The sequence below is a fragment of the Lepidothrix coronata genome, unplaced genomic scaffold, assembly GCF_001604755.1.
Source record: "Lepidothrix coronata isolate B3197 unplaced genomic scaffold, Lepidothrix_coronata-1.0 Scaffold49, whole genome shotgun sequence".
Classification (NCBI taxonomy): Eukaryota; Metazoa; Chordata; class Aves; order Passeriformes; family Pipridae; genus Lepidothrix; species Lepidothrix coronata.
Window position 1 is genome coordinate 2,563,412 of NW_016690229.1, and position 17,558 is coordinate 2,580,969.

The 17,558-nt window shown below is 44.9% G+C and overlaps 1 protein-coding gene across 1 annotated transcript in view; it reads right to left on the reverse strand.

Annotated features, from left to right (window-relative positions):
• The window catches only part of PMEPA1 (prostate transmembrane protein, androgen induced 1), a 137,111-nt gene that overhangs the window by 61,270 nt on the left and 58,283 nt on the right, over nt 1–17,558 (reverse strand). The window contains exon 3 of the mRNA XM_017815233.1: nt 6,214–6,326. Coding sequence (XP_017670722.1) covers nt 6,214–6,286 — 73 coding nt within the window. The 5' untranslated portion in view covers nt 6,287–6,326. The remainder of the gene's footprint in view (nt 1–6,213; nt 6,327–17,558) is intronic.

Here is a 17,558-nt window from a genome sequence, read left to right on the forward strand (position 1 = left end):
CACACTGTTTATATCAGTCTGTTACTGTGAAAATTAATGTGACAACACAAAACGCAACATAATGACTAAAGGTGTGTGAAATAGTCCTGGAGAAATATGAAGTGACTTCAAATGCAAGGTATTTCCTCCTTCTCCTTTCTCCCATCCTACAAGCTGCTGCAGTTCTGAAAATGGGACAGTTTTCAAAGAGGCTATATTTGCAGAGCAAAGATGGATGCTATTTTTATTGCAAATTAGCAGATTTTTTAGCAGATCCAATCTCATTTGCAAGTGAAAGTGACTCTACTTACCATGCAGATATAGGTCTTATGTTGGAAACTCATGGAAATTCATGTTTTGAACATTCTTGCAGAAGAAAAAAATAGACCCTGCCTTTATTTCTGGCTGTGACTTGCTCCACTGAAGCAACACCAGTGGGGCAGCACGTCTTGGCTGAACTACTACATTCTGTGAGCAAGGGGAAGTGAACCTGAGGCAGTTTTTAGCTGTGCTCTGTGAACTTCTGGGGGCTGGGGACTTCAAGGGGTGCACAGGGATATGAGAAAAGGTGTTCAGCTGTTAGAGCCAAAAATTTGCTACCCAGGGATCCACAATTCCCCTGGAAGGTTCTGAATAGTCTGCATATATATATATATACTTCTATGTATAAATATATATAAATAAATATATATAAATATATACACAGGGCAGGGCCAGCTGGGGTTGTCCATGGTCTGCACTGATGCGAAAAATTCAGTGTAGTAAACAGTAACAGGAAAAAACAATCAGTTAACAGTTAGTCCTGCAAAAGATGCCCTTTCAGAATGCCAAAACTTTTCATTAAATTGGACAAAAAAAAATCTGGTGAGTGGTTTAAGCCAAGAAAAACAGTTGAACAAAAATAGGGAAATAAAGCACTGCATTTAAGTGCTACTGAATCCAAAGACTTTTCAGGGGGTTTTGATTCAAAATGAGGTTCTTCAACCCACAACTTGAGAAAGGTGAGCAAAAGGTTAAACACCTCCCAGGAGAATAAGTCATTACCTCCCAAATGGTGCCAGTTATGTCAAGCTCAAATCCACTTTACAAAAATTACCGAGAAAGTAAAATTTGGGGAGGGAGAGAAAAAACTGTGCACACCTTTAAAACCTTCGTACAACACTGATGCTGGATTCCCACAAATATGAGCTGGATTTGGTTACAGCTCCACCATGAAAATGAATTAAGAAGATGAAAAAAAAATATATAAAAATCTTCATTTTAATATGGGCATTGCAAGAAGAAAGTGGAAAAATAGAACAGCAGGCAGGGAAAGCAGAGAGCTCCTATTTCAAGAAGTGGAGTCTGATTTAAAGAGTGCAATTTCTACCTGCCAAATTTGCACATGCATTCCTTCAACCTGAAGCTACTCAGCAGGTGTGAACCTGTTTGTACCTCTCCTGACGGGAGCACAACGGGGGGAAAGCAGCGGTGCAGGTATTCAGGGATGTAACAAATCCTTTTGGCAGGTGCCAGTTTTGCAGTTCTCTGCTGTACACGGCAAAGCAGAAGGTGAGTGTCAGCCCTGCTGCTGTGCTGCAGCCTGATGGGCTCAGCTCTTCCTCCCTGCCACATCCCTCTGTGTTTCTGGGGTGTGCAGCTCCCTTTTCCATAATGTCCATTAAAACAGACACATCACATTCCCGAGCGCTGTTGGCACGGACTTCAGTGAGATTATTTTCGCCACAAAGTCAGAGGTAACATCTTAAAAACGCCTTAATTCATCTTACAAAAATACTCAAGTACTGAAAGCTGGAATTGTTAAAATAAAAATTAAAAAAAAAATCTCAGACATAAAACCCCCAAACCTCCTCTGTTCATACACATTTCACAGGAGGTATTAAACGCTCCATATACCTGTCCCAGACACTCGGAGTGAGGACACACTTGGACTGGAATCATGGCTGTCACACTTTTACCAGCACAAGCTGCAGGACTACAACACAATTACATTTTGGAAACTGGAAAACACATTTCATACTTCTTACAGGCCTTATTTTCCTTAATATAGGTACAGGGAATATATTTTCCTCTTACTGACAAAAAGATCATGGTATTCTTTTGTGAGCACGAGGCATCTGATAATTTGTAGCAGGCATGAATTATTGCAGTGTCTCCATCCAAACAAGTGAACATCTGTATCCCATTTTCACTGGCACCACGAGATACCTGGCGCAGCCCCAAAAGGGAATGTTTAGCTACAAGGGTTTAAAATATGCAGTAATTTGCTGTTGTGTTATCTTCTGGTATTCTCAGCTTTTGAAAAAAATAAATAAATTACTTTATCAGTGAAGTCCTCCCACTGTCTATTTGCCTTGCTCCAGCCCAGAATGAAATGAATCAAGTAAAACAGTTTTGAAAGCCTCATTTATTTTCCCTCCTGAAGAGCAATGCTTGTGGAAACCAGTTGGAGCAGGACTCTGTGGAGGATGGGACATTTCTTGTCCCCCCCATCCACTTCTTTTTCTCTACAGAGGGGGACTGTAAGTTTATTCAGCCCTCCCAAGGACAGTATCATTGGGGGAATGATATTCAGCAATCCAGGAGTGGGGGTTCTATGGAAAGGAAGCCTGGAAGCTCTTTTAGTCCGGTATTGCATCCTTGGCTTTTGAAAATACGTTTAAGACCATGTCTTTGTTGAAAGCAAGGTGTATTTTCCCAGCTGGTCACTATCTACAGCAATCAGCCAACCTGCATAAAATTCCAGGACAGGAAAGCTCCATTTCCATGGCTTTCAGCTCAGCCATGACCTTATATCCAGAATCTGCTTGGGCTGAAAAACCTTCTGCTAGTGAAATGATATTTTTCTTGGTTGCTTATTATATTTACCTGGTCCCCCCTCTCTGCAATTCCAGCTGGGTGTCCCCTACCTCAAAGAGAAGTTCCCTTGGGGTGATCCCAATTTCACTCACCTCCAACACCACGATTGGCACTGGAGGCAAGTGGGGATCACCCCAAAAATAAGTCATCACCTGCTCCTCCCAGTCTGCCCAGATCAGAAAGCATCCTTCACCCTCCACTCTACCCCAAGCTTCAAAGAAGTCACAGCTACCTCCTTTAAATCCTTTCTTAGCACTCCCCATTTCCAAGGAGTTCTGTTCCAAAGGGAAAAGCACAGCCTCAACACCAGTTTGTGCTGTGACTGCTGCCTCTGCAATATTCCTCACATTTTAACTCATCTTCCTTGGCTGTTTACACTCATCTGTAGCTTCCCATCAGGACTATGGGGAGGGGGATGCCCATTTTCCCTGTGGAAACCGAACAGCGGGTCTTCCCTCCTTTGACCTGCTGGTGCTCTTAGATGGTTACTACTAGTTGTACTCCTACTCCTTTGGTCAGCCATGGTGGTTGCACTACTGCCTGCTTTTCTGCAGCCAGCAAGAGCTCAGTCAGTCCTCACACCATTTGCTAGAGGAACTCCTGTGATCTAAGTCCCTGTCACCTCAGTATTCGGTGACAGTTTCATTAACACCTTCTCGTATGTGACTCCATCTCCAGTTCAACTCCCTGGGACAGGTGAATTAGGCAGATGGGGACATTTCCCCTGGTAGATTAAAAATGTTCTGGGTCACTTTTCTAATGTGTTGCTGCACGTGGAAGTCACTCAGTCCTTCAGCTGCACTGGGAGTGACACAATGTGCCTGGCACGGGCTGCAGAGCAGGGGGAGCAAGTCCCTGCTGAGGCAGCTGTTCCTGCACATTCCTGCTGGGCACCCCCTGTGCTGACCACACAGGAGGAGCCTGCAGCAAACTCCTCCAAACGGGAAGATGAGAAAAGTCCTTGATTAACAACTTGGCCTTTCTCCATAGCTGGGAAACTGAGGCACCCAAGGCAGATGACTGCATCTAAACCACAGATGGCCAGAGGGCTTCAGGCAGAGCTGGGTACCCAGTTCTGGTCCAAGCTATTTAGACCACACATCATGTCTGATGACTAAAATGATGGCATTAATACTCTGCTTGGCTCTAGAATAAGAGACAATTAAAATGGTAGGAAAATTCCTGTTACCAAATGTCCACAGGGAAGCTGAACTGACAAATAAGAAACAAATTCACAAATATCAGTAAACAGCATGTTGAGCTATAGAAATAAAATGAAAGAAGCACACAAGGCCACGTCTCTGTAGAAAAACAGAGTTACACCAGTATAGCTCTAACTGCCCTAGAAACCTCTCAGGGCAAGGAGGGCTTTTGGGCCATGGCTTCAGAAAAGTGACATTAGGTAGCCCACAAATAACCTTGCTTTCAAGTGTCTTCACTCAGGAAGGTATTTTACTTAAAAAAAAAAAAATCTCAATCGATTTTGAGTCACCCCTCACCTAATACTGAGTATTTTCATAGACAGAGTTGAAGCCTTATCACAGCCCCCGTCCAAATAAACTCTCACCACTTTGGGAGGATTCTCCATGCAGGATCCGTCTCCAGTGCTGCTCCCTGACTGTTTACTGGTTGTTAACTGTGCTCCCTCACAGCCTCCAATCTCGGAGAGCATCAAAGGGGAAGGAATGCCACTCGCCTAAACGTGATAGACTATTGCTGCAGGCAGGAGTAACTTGTGCTGTCAGTGTTCAATTAGCACCAAGTTAAACTAAATGTCTTGTGAATATTTCATAACGATCTGCCAGCATCATATCTGAACTCTCTGGCTTTTACCAAGCCATTTCCCTTCCAAAGTGACATGATGTGGAATTAAAGAGGAATGATGAGCCAATCTCGCTTGTTTGAGTATCTGCTCAAGAATTATGCTGTATAACTAAAAAGTAGTAGTAATCAAAAAAAAAAAGAGGCACAAAATACTTCAACAACAACTGTCACCTAAAATTATCCTTTGCTAATAAACTGTCTTTGAACAAAGTGAGCGTTTATATAAAGCACCGTTCTTTTTCTGACTGTAAATTTACTGCAGCTTTCCCATTTACTTTGCGAGTTACAGGAGCTGATGTAAGCTTTTATATTTCCCATTTGTTTTTCACACGAAGCTCAGGAGTTAAATGGGTTGGAATAGACTTTAAAAGCCAGGGCTAACTTGAACTTGAAATGCTGAATCCGTGGCAAGCACCAGGTGAGCTGCAGGAGGGAGCCAGCCTGGGCTGTGCTGCGTGCGAGAAGCAGCAGCTCCGAGCAGAGCTCGCTGTGGGATCTGGGGCAGAAAAAACCACACTCACAAATGCAAATAACTCGGTGCTGCAAACCAGCCACTATGCAGACACGCAAATCCCAGGCTGGAAAGTAGCTGTGGGATCTGCTTCACCTGCCTGGGGGTCCTGGGCAGCGTCACTGGGGAGCTGCCTCTGGGCCTCGCAGCAAGAGCTCTGCAAAGCAGAGGCAGCAAAATCTCAAGGGTCACTGTGCTGACGGCTCACAGTCCTCACTGAAGGACAGCAGCTTCCCAGGAGGAGGGAGAGGTGCCACAGGGCACAAAGAGTCTTCCCCAGACTTCCAGCTGAGGCTGCCAATAAGGAGATCAGTTGGTTCCAACACTAATGGACCAAAGCCACCAATTCGTATCACCTCATCCATCACAGACCCCGATGATAAATGATCCTGAGTTTGCACCAGCCTGGGCTGATTCTCTGCACAGCACAGCCAAATTGCCCAGCTCTGCTTGCTGAGGAGATGGTCCCCTCGACCGAGGAAGGACAGGCTGAACTAGAAACTTCTGCTGGCCTGGATACACAGGCTGGGATGAATGTGCCAGTGCAGTTTCTTTGCACAAGCAGAACAAGTGCTGAGACAGGTTTTTAAGTTAACTCAGCAGATAAAGAGCAACAGCAAGTCTGAAATAACCACAGAGACCGAATTGTTTCACTTGCACAATGCCAAGTGACCCATGGCTACTCTTACCCACCAACACTGCATTTGTGTTTGGAATCTCATCACCCCTGGATTTTACTAGAAAATAGTTACCATGTATTAACTATCTGCCCAAAAAGAAAAATGAAAGTCACACCTCTTTTGATAACGAAGACTTATAGGAAAAGCCCCATGGGAGCTATTCTACAGCATTAAATGCAATAGTTACATGTTGTTGCAACTGTATTGATATAACACATAAAACTTGCTCATATAGGCAGGATCTGGAGTTTGCCATTTTAAGATCAGCATTATATACCATAATATACAAATATATAGCAGCTTTTCACCTCTGAGCTCCCTCCCCTTGATGCCCAGTCCTTGCCCACTTTGATCACTCACTTTGCTGCCAGAGCCTTCTCTCTCCCCAGGGTCCTGCAGGTTTGCACCCCATGGCCCAGTCCCAAGGACACATCCAGGCTCCATTACCGTGGCAGAGCTTCCAGTGAAGGGTGCTACAACAGACAAACGACAAAAAAAACCTTAATAAAGGTGGGGGAGCTGGAGGAAGGAGAGGCAGGGAACTCTGGAGATACTGGAGACACCTGGAGAGATAGGCAGCAGACCTGGAGGAGAAAACAAGACACAGCTATGTCCTCACAGAACCCCTCCAGGGCTCTGCTGTTAAAACCCTACACTAATACATGTTAATTAACCCCCCCTGCCTTTCCAGATAAGGAGGGAGTTGGCTCTGTTGGAGAGGGGGATTGGCAGGAAGCCTCATTCACTCCTCTCCACTCACACCTGAGCGATCTCCATGCCGGCCGGCTGGGTGAGGGGGGGATAAAGCCCAGCACGATGATGTTTAAAGGCTCCCATAATTTGTTTAACAGACCCGAAGACCTACCAGCATTTAACTACTGCAGCCAGGGATGTAATACAAACAGCAAACTAAACCCAAGCGTGGCTGGGCTGGAATATTAATCCATCCATGCCTTCAAGGGCAATGGAGAGAGGGAAGCGCCTGCAGATCACATACACAGGGGGGGTTGGCTGTGGAATTGCAGCCTCGTTAGCACTGAACACTCTGACCCTCCCGAGCTACAAACACTGACATTTACTCTCCCCAAATGGCTGAACTAATATCCTGATAGTGGTGGTGGCATCCTTCCAGCAGCTGGGACTATGTTTTGTACATAGACCTGTTGGGGTTTTTGACACAGTCACTTGTCCGAGTGCCAACATCTGAAAAATAACTCAGGGGGCCTTTTATGGCTCCAAATTTGAGGCTTTTGGGACCTTTTCCATTTTATTTTCCTGTTAGACAATCACAAAGAATGCAAATGCTACTGAAGTCTGGGCAGATAAGTCATGGAATAGATTTCCCTGATCGTGTGTTCAGCTGTACAGCAGTTGCCAGAGTAAATTCGAGGATATGCTTTAAAATACCAAAATATATTAGTAATGCTCATCTATGAAAATAATGATTATTGGAAAGGGATTTATTTGTAAACCTTAAAGAGAAAACACAATCCATCCCATATTTTGCTGGGGAAAAGTCCTCTATGAACTGAATCTTGCTCCAGGAGCTGGAAAAACTCCAGGGGCTGGAATGCTCCCAGTGTCACCAGAGCTCTTCCGACCCACCCAGTCCCACTGGCTTTTAGCAGGTTGTTAGAAATAATCAGAAGGCTGTAAAAATAATATTTCACTGTGCTGTTGTTTTTTGTCCCTGGTAATCAATGGGTAGAGGCAGATGCTGAGTGTGCAATCACCAACCACCAGACTGAGCTTCAGGCTCAGCCCCCCAGCACAGGGAGAGAGGGAAAAAAGAGAGGGATCCAAGGGGAGAGTCACAGGAGAAATAACTGTACAACTTTAAGAGGGAGTAGCACACATGTAACTCCTATAAACAAGGGGCCCTGGCAGGACAGGGAATGAAGGGCTTTGCTGTTCTCTTGTTTATCTGTCAAAGCTGCTCATCCATCATCGAGCACAGGTGTGACAGTCACTGAATTCAGGGCCCTCAAAGCCTGAGAACTTGGCATGGACACTGGGGGACAGCAAAGGTGCCACAGCCCCCACTGGGAGACAAAAGGGTTCCCAGGACTGCCATGGCACGGGCAAGAGCCGAGACCTTCGGCTGCGCTCGGACTCCAGGGAGGGCTGGGCTGGGAGTGGCTCCTGCTTCTCTGCACGTGGAGATCTCAGTGCCTCGTGTTCCTCACCCACTGCAGATGGTCCTACACCAAACCCAGCCCTCCTGCCACACACATTCCACTGGCTCCCTCCTGGCTCTCAGGGTGAGCTGGGCACCCCCCTGGCTCTCCTTGCAGTTCTCTGTGGTTGAGACCCATGAAAAAAACCTGTTTTTGTGAAGCATTATAGTTCACCTGGTGCCTCCAGGTTTCTGTGAGATATTTTATTGCATTAGTGTTGTCAAATGGTGACATTTCTGAGTGTAAGTCATAAGGTTGTTGTTAATGCCAATTTAATGGTGCTAAAATGATTAAATATGGCAGGCTTTTAAATAATGAGGTACATAAAAGGTGTTAATAACCTCTTAAGTGCTTTAATAATATTCTGTGCTATCATAAAATGTTAGTAATTGGGCCTCTTAACTTTCATCTGCCATAAAGTAATGAAAGAAAAAAAATCTCAACAGAGGCGCTGAATGGCTGAAAATTTTGCTTAAATAAAAGGAAAAAAAATGAACAATGGTAAAACTGAGCCCTATTTGTGGGGGGGAAAGAAAGAAAAAAAAAGAAAGAATTAACTATAAAGCCCAACGGAACATGCATTTTAATATCATGCAAATTCTTAGCATTTCCAAAAAATGTCTTTGGTATGAGGTACTGCAAGAACAAAGGAGCCCAATGAAGGCTCAGTGCTAAACCCAGCATCAGCTGGGCTGCTTAGTCTGACGTAAGACAACCCTGTGTGTCACCTGTGTGAGTTAGAAACAGCAGCTTTCTTGTACATGACAGAGCTGAGCCAAGCCTGGGCTGCTCTGGCAGGTTGTGCAGCTGAACAGAGCTTCTGCCCCGGGTTAAAACCAGCAGCTCTGCCCCTGCAATGGGACATCTCCTGTGAAGGGTCTTCTGGGACAGGCAGGGCTGCAAACCCCAAAATTTCTGAGGAACTGCAGGTGATAAAGGCTGAAGGATCCTTCATTGCCCTGTAAGTAATGAGCTCTGAGTGTTGAAGAGCACACACTGAAGCACCAAACTGGATTGACGGGGTGCAGAGCAGCCAAATGTAATTAAAATTCTAAACAGGGAGGCCAAGTAGGAATATCTAAATAAAATTTGGACAGGATCCTGAATAAGCAGCAGCAGCTTCATCAGAAAAGGCCAGAGGTCTGTAAAATCCCCTCCAGGCTACTGCTTGAATCCCATCCAGCAAACAGAGGAGCTGCAGCAGTGTCCATAAAATGTGCTGACACTGGGCTGGTGTTGCCTTAGGAGGCTCCCCAGGATAATGTCCAGGGAGGTTCTTTAGGTCCCCTTCTCCCAAACAGCAATCCAAGCCAATCAAATTCTTGTGAGAAACCCATATCAGCAAAATAACTTTCATTAATGGATATTTGCAGGTTCCTGGTTCAGTGGCTCTCAGGGAACCCTTTTAAGGCCTCCTTAGCTGCTGCCTCACATGCTTTGCTGTTCTTTATCACCTGTTAACACGTGCACCCAGTTCTTGTAAAGAACAGGTGCTTTGAACTGGCTCTAAAAAAAGCATCTCTGAATTTTGGGGCTGACCACATAACAGGCAGTGTGACAGAGCACTTCTGAGCATGAAACCCAGCCCTGAGAAACACGGGGGGCTGTGATTTTTACCAGCCTCTGTCTCTAATGTTGCGTCACACAGGCAGGGAGGATGCACAGACCCACGTGAGCCAAGGCAACCAATGCTCAGCAGGGATGACAATAGGAAACAGCAGAAGCCAAGAGTTTGCCCATAGGCATTGAAAAATTATAACGAGCAAATCGATTTTGAGTAGTCTAAATTTGCTTAGAGATAAATCAGGAACCGAACAACTGCTCTGTGTAACAGAGAAATGATTCACCCAGTACAGTGTTCCTCGAGCCACGCAGAAGGCTCTTGGCTGCTGGGAATGCTGCCTTTCTTTTTTTCTTTTGGCTTTAAATTGCAGACAAGACCATTATTATTTTCTTGTTACAGGTCTAGTGCTGATGCCATTGCAGTCAATGACAAATTTTCCATTAGTTTCAGTGAAGGGCTTGGCCTCAGTAAAGCAATTATTCATCAATACATAAAGTACTTCCTTGACTCTCATATTTAAGAGCGAGATCTTGTACCCACTCATCGGCACCTCTCCCCAGCACAGCTACAGTTTGCAAAGTTCCTCCATGTCCCACTGCAGGCCTCAGCATCCCAGAACAGGATCGTATTTCTTCTTACTGAGATGCTCTTTGCTTCATTTGATGTGCCCATTATTTGAGAACTCTCTCTCCTTTTGTCCATTAGGTAAATTCTGGACGAGCTTATTATTCTGCTTTGGTTTGTAACAATCCCTCTGGATCCATCTCTATGCTTATTAGGATTTTAGAAACGCAACCTAATTTGTGCTAAAGCATACAAATTCAGCTCCCCTATGATCTGTGCTGCTCCACACACCATTGCTATGTCTGCAACACAGCTCTAATCTCTGCACATCAGTGGCAGGAGCAGTGGTGGGGTACAGGCCAAGCAGGGACTCCTGCTGAGACAAACACCTGAGCTCTGGTGAGCCTTGGGACCATAAGTGAAACCAATTGGTTTATAGGTAGTTCTTTTTAGTTCCCTCTCAACTCCCCATGAAATACTCATTTTTTCAGCTTGACTGGAAATCATCAACCTCCTTTGGTGGCCATAAGAGCAGTTTGTGTTCTGAACAAAGTTCCTGTAATCAGAGGATGTGCAAAGCCAAAGAGATGCTCCTGTGCTTTTTTACACTCATTCTCTGTGGACTTTTGTCTGCACACAAGTTCAGATTGAGCCAGTGCAGGTCTGTGCCCCGCTCTTGCTTGCAGAGCCCTGAGCACATCTCCACCAACATGGAGAAAGGCAGCCAAACCAGACACACCAGCAGATAGCAGGGGTTGGTTTTATTGCTGTTGGTTGGGTAAGCTAATTAGGAGCAGAAGTTATTTTGAGCTAGGGTAAGTTAAAAAAAAATTGCACAAAATGTTTAATTTTGTGATTCCAGCTTTGGTTTCTGGAGGAACATCTCCAGACATTACACTGTGTGGCTTCAGCGTGGCTCCTCTGCTGCAGCAGAAACCTTGCCATGGCACAGGAGAGCAGAGGAGGGATGTCACTCCTGGAGCCACCACCCTGGGCCACTCCTGGAGCCACCAAGGCAGGTCAGCGGCGCTGCCACAACGATGGGGCCACCCTGGCCACCAACTTGGGCAGCCTGGGCTCCTCTTGTTGAGGCTGAGCAACAAGTATGAGGTTTCTCCAGACTTAAAGATCCTTTGAGTACCATTTAGTGTTTAATACACCGTGCTCTCCCTCATGTAAAAGAAGCAGATAAAAAAGAAATCAATGAAGTGCCTGCGAAGTTGCTTCGTACCGTTTCACATGCATATTTAGAAACCCTCTCTTCCCTGCCACTCACCTCATGAATCTATTCTTGGAGAATAAAAACTGGGATATACTTTGCAGCCAAAAGTAAAGTCATAAAGAAGTTTGCTCACGTTCCTCGACACATGAGATATAGAGTTAATTAAAAATTGTTCTCTGTACAACAGGTTTGTTTCACTGGAAAATGTCACTGATGTAAGGCTGTTCTACTCTTGTTGCCAACTACATTGAATTGACTCCATTATAAGCTTACTCCTCCCCCCTCCCTATTACTTTTCTTCCAATAATAAACCAGAGAGATCTTAGAGCCCACTTTTTTATTGGAAAAGGTGCATTAGGATTAGCTGAGTTGGAGCAGCCATTTTATGCCCCTCCAGTCCCTGTTTATCTGTGGCTCTACAGAAGCAGCAAACATTTTCCCCAGTCCTGCACAGTATAAATGAGATTTTTGATCCTACAGGCATGGTGCTGTTCAAAGATTTTTAATTAGATAAATACATTTTATAAAAAGATTTTGCAGAATAGTTGCCTCTAGCAACTGTAACAATCTTGAAGCTTCATCTTTCAAAGGGAAAGAAAACTCTTGCAGGAGCCTGGTGTGTTATATAAAAATGAAAGATGGTATTACAGAATTAATAGGAAGGGGCCAATGGAAATGCAGTCCCACTCCTGGAAATGGGAGTTTGTTTCATTACTGACTTCAAACAGCACATGGATTTGTGCTCTAATTTTTCCAGCCAGATTGCCAAGTATCAGCCCCAGGCTGGAGGAATAGCTGGGCCAGGCTGGAGGGAGATGTGGTGAGCACTCTCTTTCCACAGCTGACGTGCCTCAGAAGGCATCACACCAACGTCAGCCCTGAGGAAAGCACAGCTCTCCCTGCGCTGCCAGCCCTGCTGCTTCCTGAAATTCAGGGGCATCCTCATCCACACACAGGAATGTCACCGTGCCCTGCCCTTCACAGCACAGCCAGATGCCAGCAGGGCTGCCTGAGCTTGCTTTCCTTGCCAACCAGCCATCCTGGAAGTGTCCCTAAGATCAGGAAAAGATCTGTTAGCTATCCCTGACTGCCTGAGGATGGGCAGCTACTGGAAAACCAGCAGCATCCTGCAGGCCAGCGCATTCCCAGGGCACCCTGCCTGGCTGGGCACGGGGAGGGGGGAACCCAGCCCTTGATCCCACCACCACGCTTGTGAGTCCTAGGAAAGGGCAATGTGAAGTTTAGACATGAGCCCAGTTCATGCTGAGGTGACCATCTCTTTTTCCATCCAGCTCAGAGCCACTCCTGAAGCTCCCAGAGGTCCTCTGTGCTGCCGGGACAGGGGCACTGCAGCACTTTCCCTCTTCCCCTTGCAGATCCCAGTGAACGAAGCTTTCCAATGTGCCGTCAAGGTGGAGAGTTTTATCCCTGCAGACTCAGTGCAGGATAGCAGCTGGAATGGGAACTTTTCCATCCTCACCCCCATACTCAGTATATTTAGCCCTGACCTAGAAAGACCATCCTTTCTAGGGCTGAGCTGTGATTCAGACTGTCTGCTTGCTGAGCAGAGACTGCCAACTGTGCCGAATCAGAGCTGATTAGAGGTGGGAGAGAGCCTGAAAAACAATACACCCAGGCAAATGCAGTGGGTTTGGAGCACTTCATGAAAATTATATTTAACTCCATTTTTTGGTGACTTAAAGAAAAATTAAAACAAACAACCCTCGCACCTTCCAAAATAACCCTACCTGTCTCTGGTGGGAGAGAAGAGACTGGCAAAGGGTTGCTATTTTAAATCACAGTGGAACAGGGTAAGAAAGAATATACATGTAGGTAGATATGTATATATATAGGTATAGACACATACACACACATCTCTAGATGAAGCAGGGGACTTGTCTGAGAAGGGAAGGATGGACAGAGAAGCAGATATTTTCTTGCATTTTAGGGGAAATTCTATCTTGAAGCAAAAAAAAATTCTACCATGTCTAAGGGGAAACAAGAACAAAAGAAAAAAAAAACCACATGAGAAGATGTCTGGAGACATAAAATGCTCATGGAGAATTGTCTGTTGGCAGGTCACAAAGTGTCCCACCAGCCCAGCGTGGGACTGGAGCTTGTATCCCACAGGCAGTTATCCTGCAGACATGCTCAGGCCATCACCTGGGATCTGAGGGAGGGAGAAATCTTATCTGCAGGCCTGTGAGAAAACAGGAGGAGGTACATGTTGTCCTTATACACTAGAAATACAGTCAGGGAGTTAAACTGGAAAACACAGCCCAGCCTGGAGAGAGCAGAACAGGAGACTAAACACAGCAGTTTAACAAATAATTACAGGTTCTTTATATGGACTAGAATTTGTAATCCACCTTCATCCACTTCTCTTTGCACAGTTTAGAATTACAATGCCAAAGGGATCACAGGGAATCACGAAATAATGTCCTGCATTTGAGTGCAGAGCACACAGTCTCTGACGGTTTTAGATACTCTTTTCATGAAACATTTACCATGTGGCACCCAAGTGTTCACTCCATTGTACCTTGGCAAACAGTGGCCACGCTGGTACAGTCACTCACACAGGCAGGATGTTTGCAGACATTAAAAGTGATGAAAAAAAAAAAAAAACCCTGACCTGAATAAGTTCTCCTCAATTTAAATTCAGGAAAGTGTGGGCATTGAATATTATCTCCATAATACATTTGCCACACCATAAAACATAGTGGGGAATCAAGAAGCAATATCTTGCATTTCAGCAAATGCCTGGTCTCTGAGGACTCCCACCATCCACTGGTATGTAGGAGTACAATTTATCATCTGTATTTTTTATCTAAACTGCATGGAGAACATGGTATTATTACAGTGGTGCTGGACTGATATTTGGGGGACTGTGAATCCATTACCTGAAACAGACTCCCTGACTCCCTTGGTAAGTCCCAGCTGTTTGGTTTCCCATCTGTATTTCCATTTCAGAGGAACTTGAAATGAATTAGAGGAGTCAAAAAGGAGAGAGAAAATATCTGAAGTCAAATAAAAGTTATTGTTTGACTGTAAATTAAAAGGTTTGTGGGTTTTTTGTTTGTTTGCTTGGGTTTTTGTAGTATTATAGGTGGGTTTTAAGCACTTCTATGTGATTCTGGAAGAAACTGCAAAATGACAATTTGCTTAGAAGCACCTTCAAAAATATTTCACCTCTTTTTCTTTTTTTTTTTTTGTTCCTTACACCACTATTTTGGTAAAATGACACTGTTTTGGGAAACACTACAGGATCCCCTACTCTGCATTTTTTGCCTCCCAAAAATGACCAACACCATACAGCCAGATCTAATCGGGAAGTTTCTTTTAACAAAGTACATAATGAGAGGCTTTACTTTAAGCACGAGCTTAAATCCATATGGCTTTAGTGAGTTAAGCACAATTAAGGAACTGCCAAGTGCTTTGCTGGGGGAGTCTGGAGTCAAGCACCGAGCTGGGCTGAGTGGGGTCCTGGAGCACACGATGAGAAGTGAAAATAAAGCATGAAGAAATAAACAGAAAATAAGCACGGCACTTGGAGGCTGTGAGCTTTGTTTGTACAGTATTTCTAAGGTGTGTTTTGTACGTTTGAAAAAATCCCGTTATTCAGGAGCCTGGAATTGCTCTTCCATCCCCAGCGCTGATGAATAGCAGAGGCACAGCGTGCAGCCCTTTATTCTGAGGGAGCCTTAATCACTCCCCTCCCGAAACTGCTGCTCCATTTGACTGACAGAATTAGAAGCAATCCACATATTGGAGGGGAAAAAAGAAAGGCAGACCCATTTGGTTGTCAGACTGTGGGTACATACACAAAGCTTTTAGCAAAAAAAAGAAAGAAGAAAAAAGAAGAAAAAGTTGTTGCCCTCCTAAATGACATTTATATTAATGACATGAATGACAGGCTTAAGGGGAAAATTATAAATCTTTCTTTCCAGCTTTTTTTTTTTTATTGCCCAACCATATATTTCATCTTTCCAGAGAGCAGCACCATTAAACCCATGGCTGACAGACACCAGTGCTGTGGATAAGCTGCAGCCAGACCCCTCTGGAGCAAGGTTGGACATTCTGGGAATGCTTGTCCAGAGGGCATAGTTGAGGGTCCTTCTGGCCTGGGCAAGACCATGGAATACCAACACAACCTGCAGGACACAGGTGGCAGGAGAGCACCAAGGGACTGGGGCACTCGGGTGAGGCTGTGCAGCTGCCCAGGAACCCAAGAGTCCTGGCACCCCAGTCATTTGGGTCTCCCACCCTTCAATATCTGTCCCAGAGGGAATAAGCAGAGGGAACATTCTGTTCTTGTGGCAGAACAACTCCCTGGGGCTGCAACCTGCCAGCAATAGCACCCAGGGAGACTCCAGAGCCCCCAGAGCCCTCAAAGGATGTCCTCTGGGTTGGCAGAGCCACAGCCTATCTGTCTTCATGAAGGAGCTCTGGACTCCTGATGGAAAGAAGAACATGGGCTCTCCTCTCCCACCGTACACGAGGCTGCCTCTGTCTGCAGAGCAGCCACAGACCTCTGCATTTCTGCTTTGTTCATTTTCCTACACAGTCTCCAGGGAAAACACAGAGGAAGACAGAGAAACCCCAGTGTCTTGCGAGATCACAGATGTAGATGTAATCATCTTCATTTGGAAATAATTCCTTTAAATTTCCCCAAACCAAGTTCTGTTTTCCCTGGTGGTGCTTCATAACTAGTATGACTGATAGACCCACTCTGCAGCGTGTGTGTATTTACATTTACACATACACACACATGTTGTTCTTTTTTCCAGATGAATCTCCTGTGAAAGACTGTTGTGGTCATGTGTAGCTGCCTGTGCTCAGACACACTGCAAAGATATTTCCTTGAGTTTTATTGTCTGTGACCACTATACTTATGTTTTATAGCAGCCTAATTACAGACAATCCCCTTTAAATGCTGACATGCAGTGCTAAGTTACTCTGCAGGTGAATGAATAGATAGAACATTTCTGTGTGTTCTCTAAAATTGTTTAGTGTTATTAACTGGATTTATCAACAGCAGGAGTGTTTGGAGAAATGAATCCATTTTAAAATGGTCCATGATTTCCCATCACCAGTGGCACCAAAGCCATAGTATTTGGGGAATGGTTTTTTCATGAAGGAAGTGAAGTATTAAAAAATTAAATGTGTTCACTTGAAACCTCCTGCACAGCTCAGTTTATAGCAATAAAAGACAATGATAGTTCCTTACAAATCAATTGAGGGGAAAAATAGAATTAAGAAAAAATAAAAATTAATAATCCAAGTGCAGCCATGTCCTGCTCTCTGGCTCTACCTGTGCTACACAGTCCAAACAGAGACAGCTCCCTCCTTTTCTCTAGCACTGCTACCATAGATAATAAAAACTAATTTAATTTTCTGTCATTCTTTTCATTTTAATGGACACTCAGAGGTTTCACAGCCGTAGGAGGACAGTGCACAAAACCACATCTTTTCTGGAATGAAGAGGCATGGAAAAAGAGAAATTTTGTGTGGAAATATCAGAAGAAACAATGTAATGAAAAACAGGCTTTAAATATTGAAAACATGTAAAGGACAACATACAGCACAGGGGAAACAGGCTGAATAAAACATGCTGCTATTAAAGCCCTGGAGCTCAGTCCTGAAGGGATTTGCATTTTCCCGATGCAGACTGTGATTTTTCAGGGATTCTGAGTGCCACTGGAAGGCCGTGGGTCTGCAGAGAGTCCCCGTGCTGTGACAGGTAGCGACTCCCTCCCAGGCTCAGTCTGGCACATTAAAACCCAACAGTGCCTTTCTTTTCTCAGCTCTCTGCCTCAAAGGCTCTCTAACGTGTTGCCATTACCCCGTGCTCATCCCACCACGGCGATAAGCGCAGTATAAATAGCTACCAGTAGATGACAGATAGAACATGGACATGACAACAGTGTCCTCCCCCCGTTCCCACAGTCGGCACAGCAATATCTGTCGTGATCCACTCCTTGCTGGGACTGTGGGAGCACAGTGGAGCTGGCAGGAGTCGAGCTGATGCCAGGAAAGCTTCTCATGCTGCCCCCGAAGCCCCATCGGAGGTGAATGTACAGGTGGATATTTATCTGAGCCAAGTAATAACCTCAGGGTTAATGAGGACTTGGCATAATTTAAGAGATGGTCATAACTAGGAATTGATGTAATTTGATGT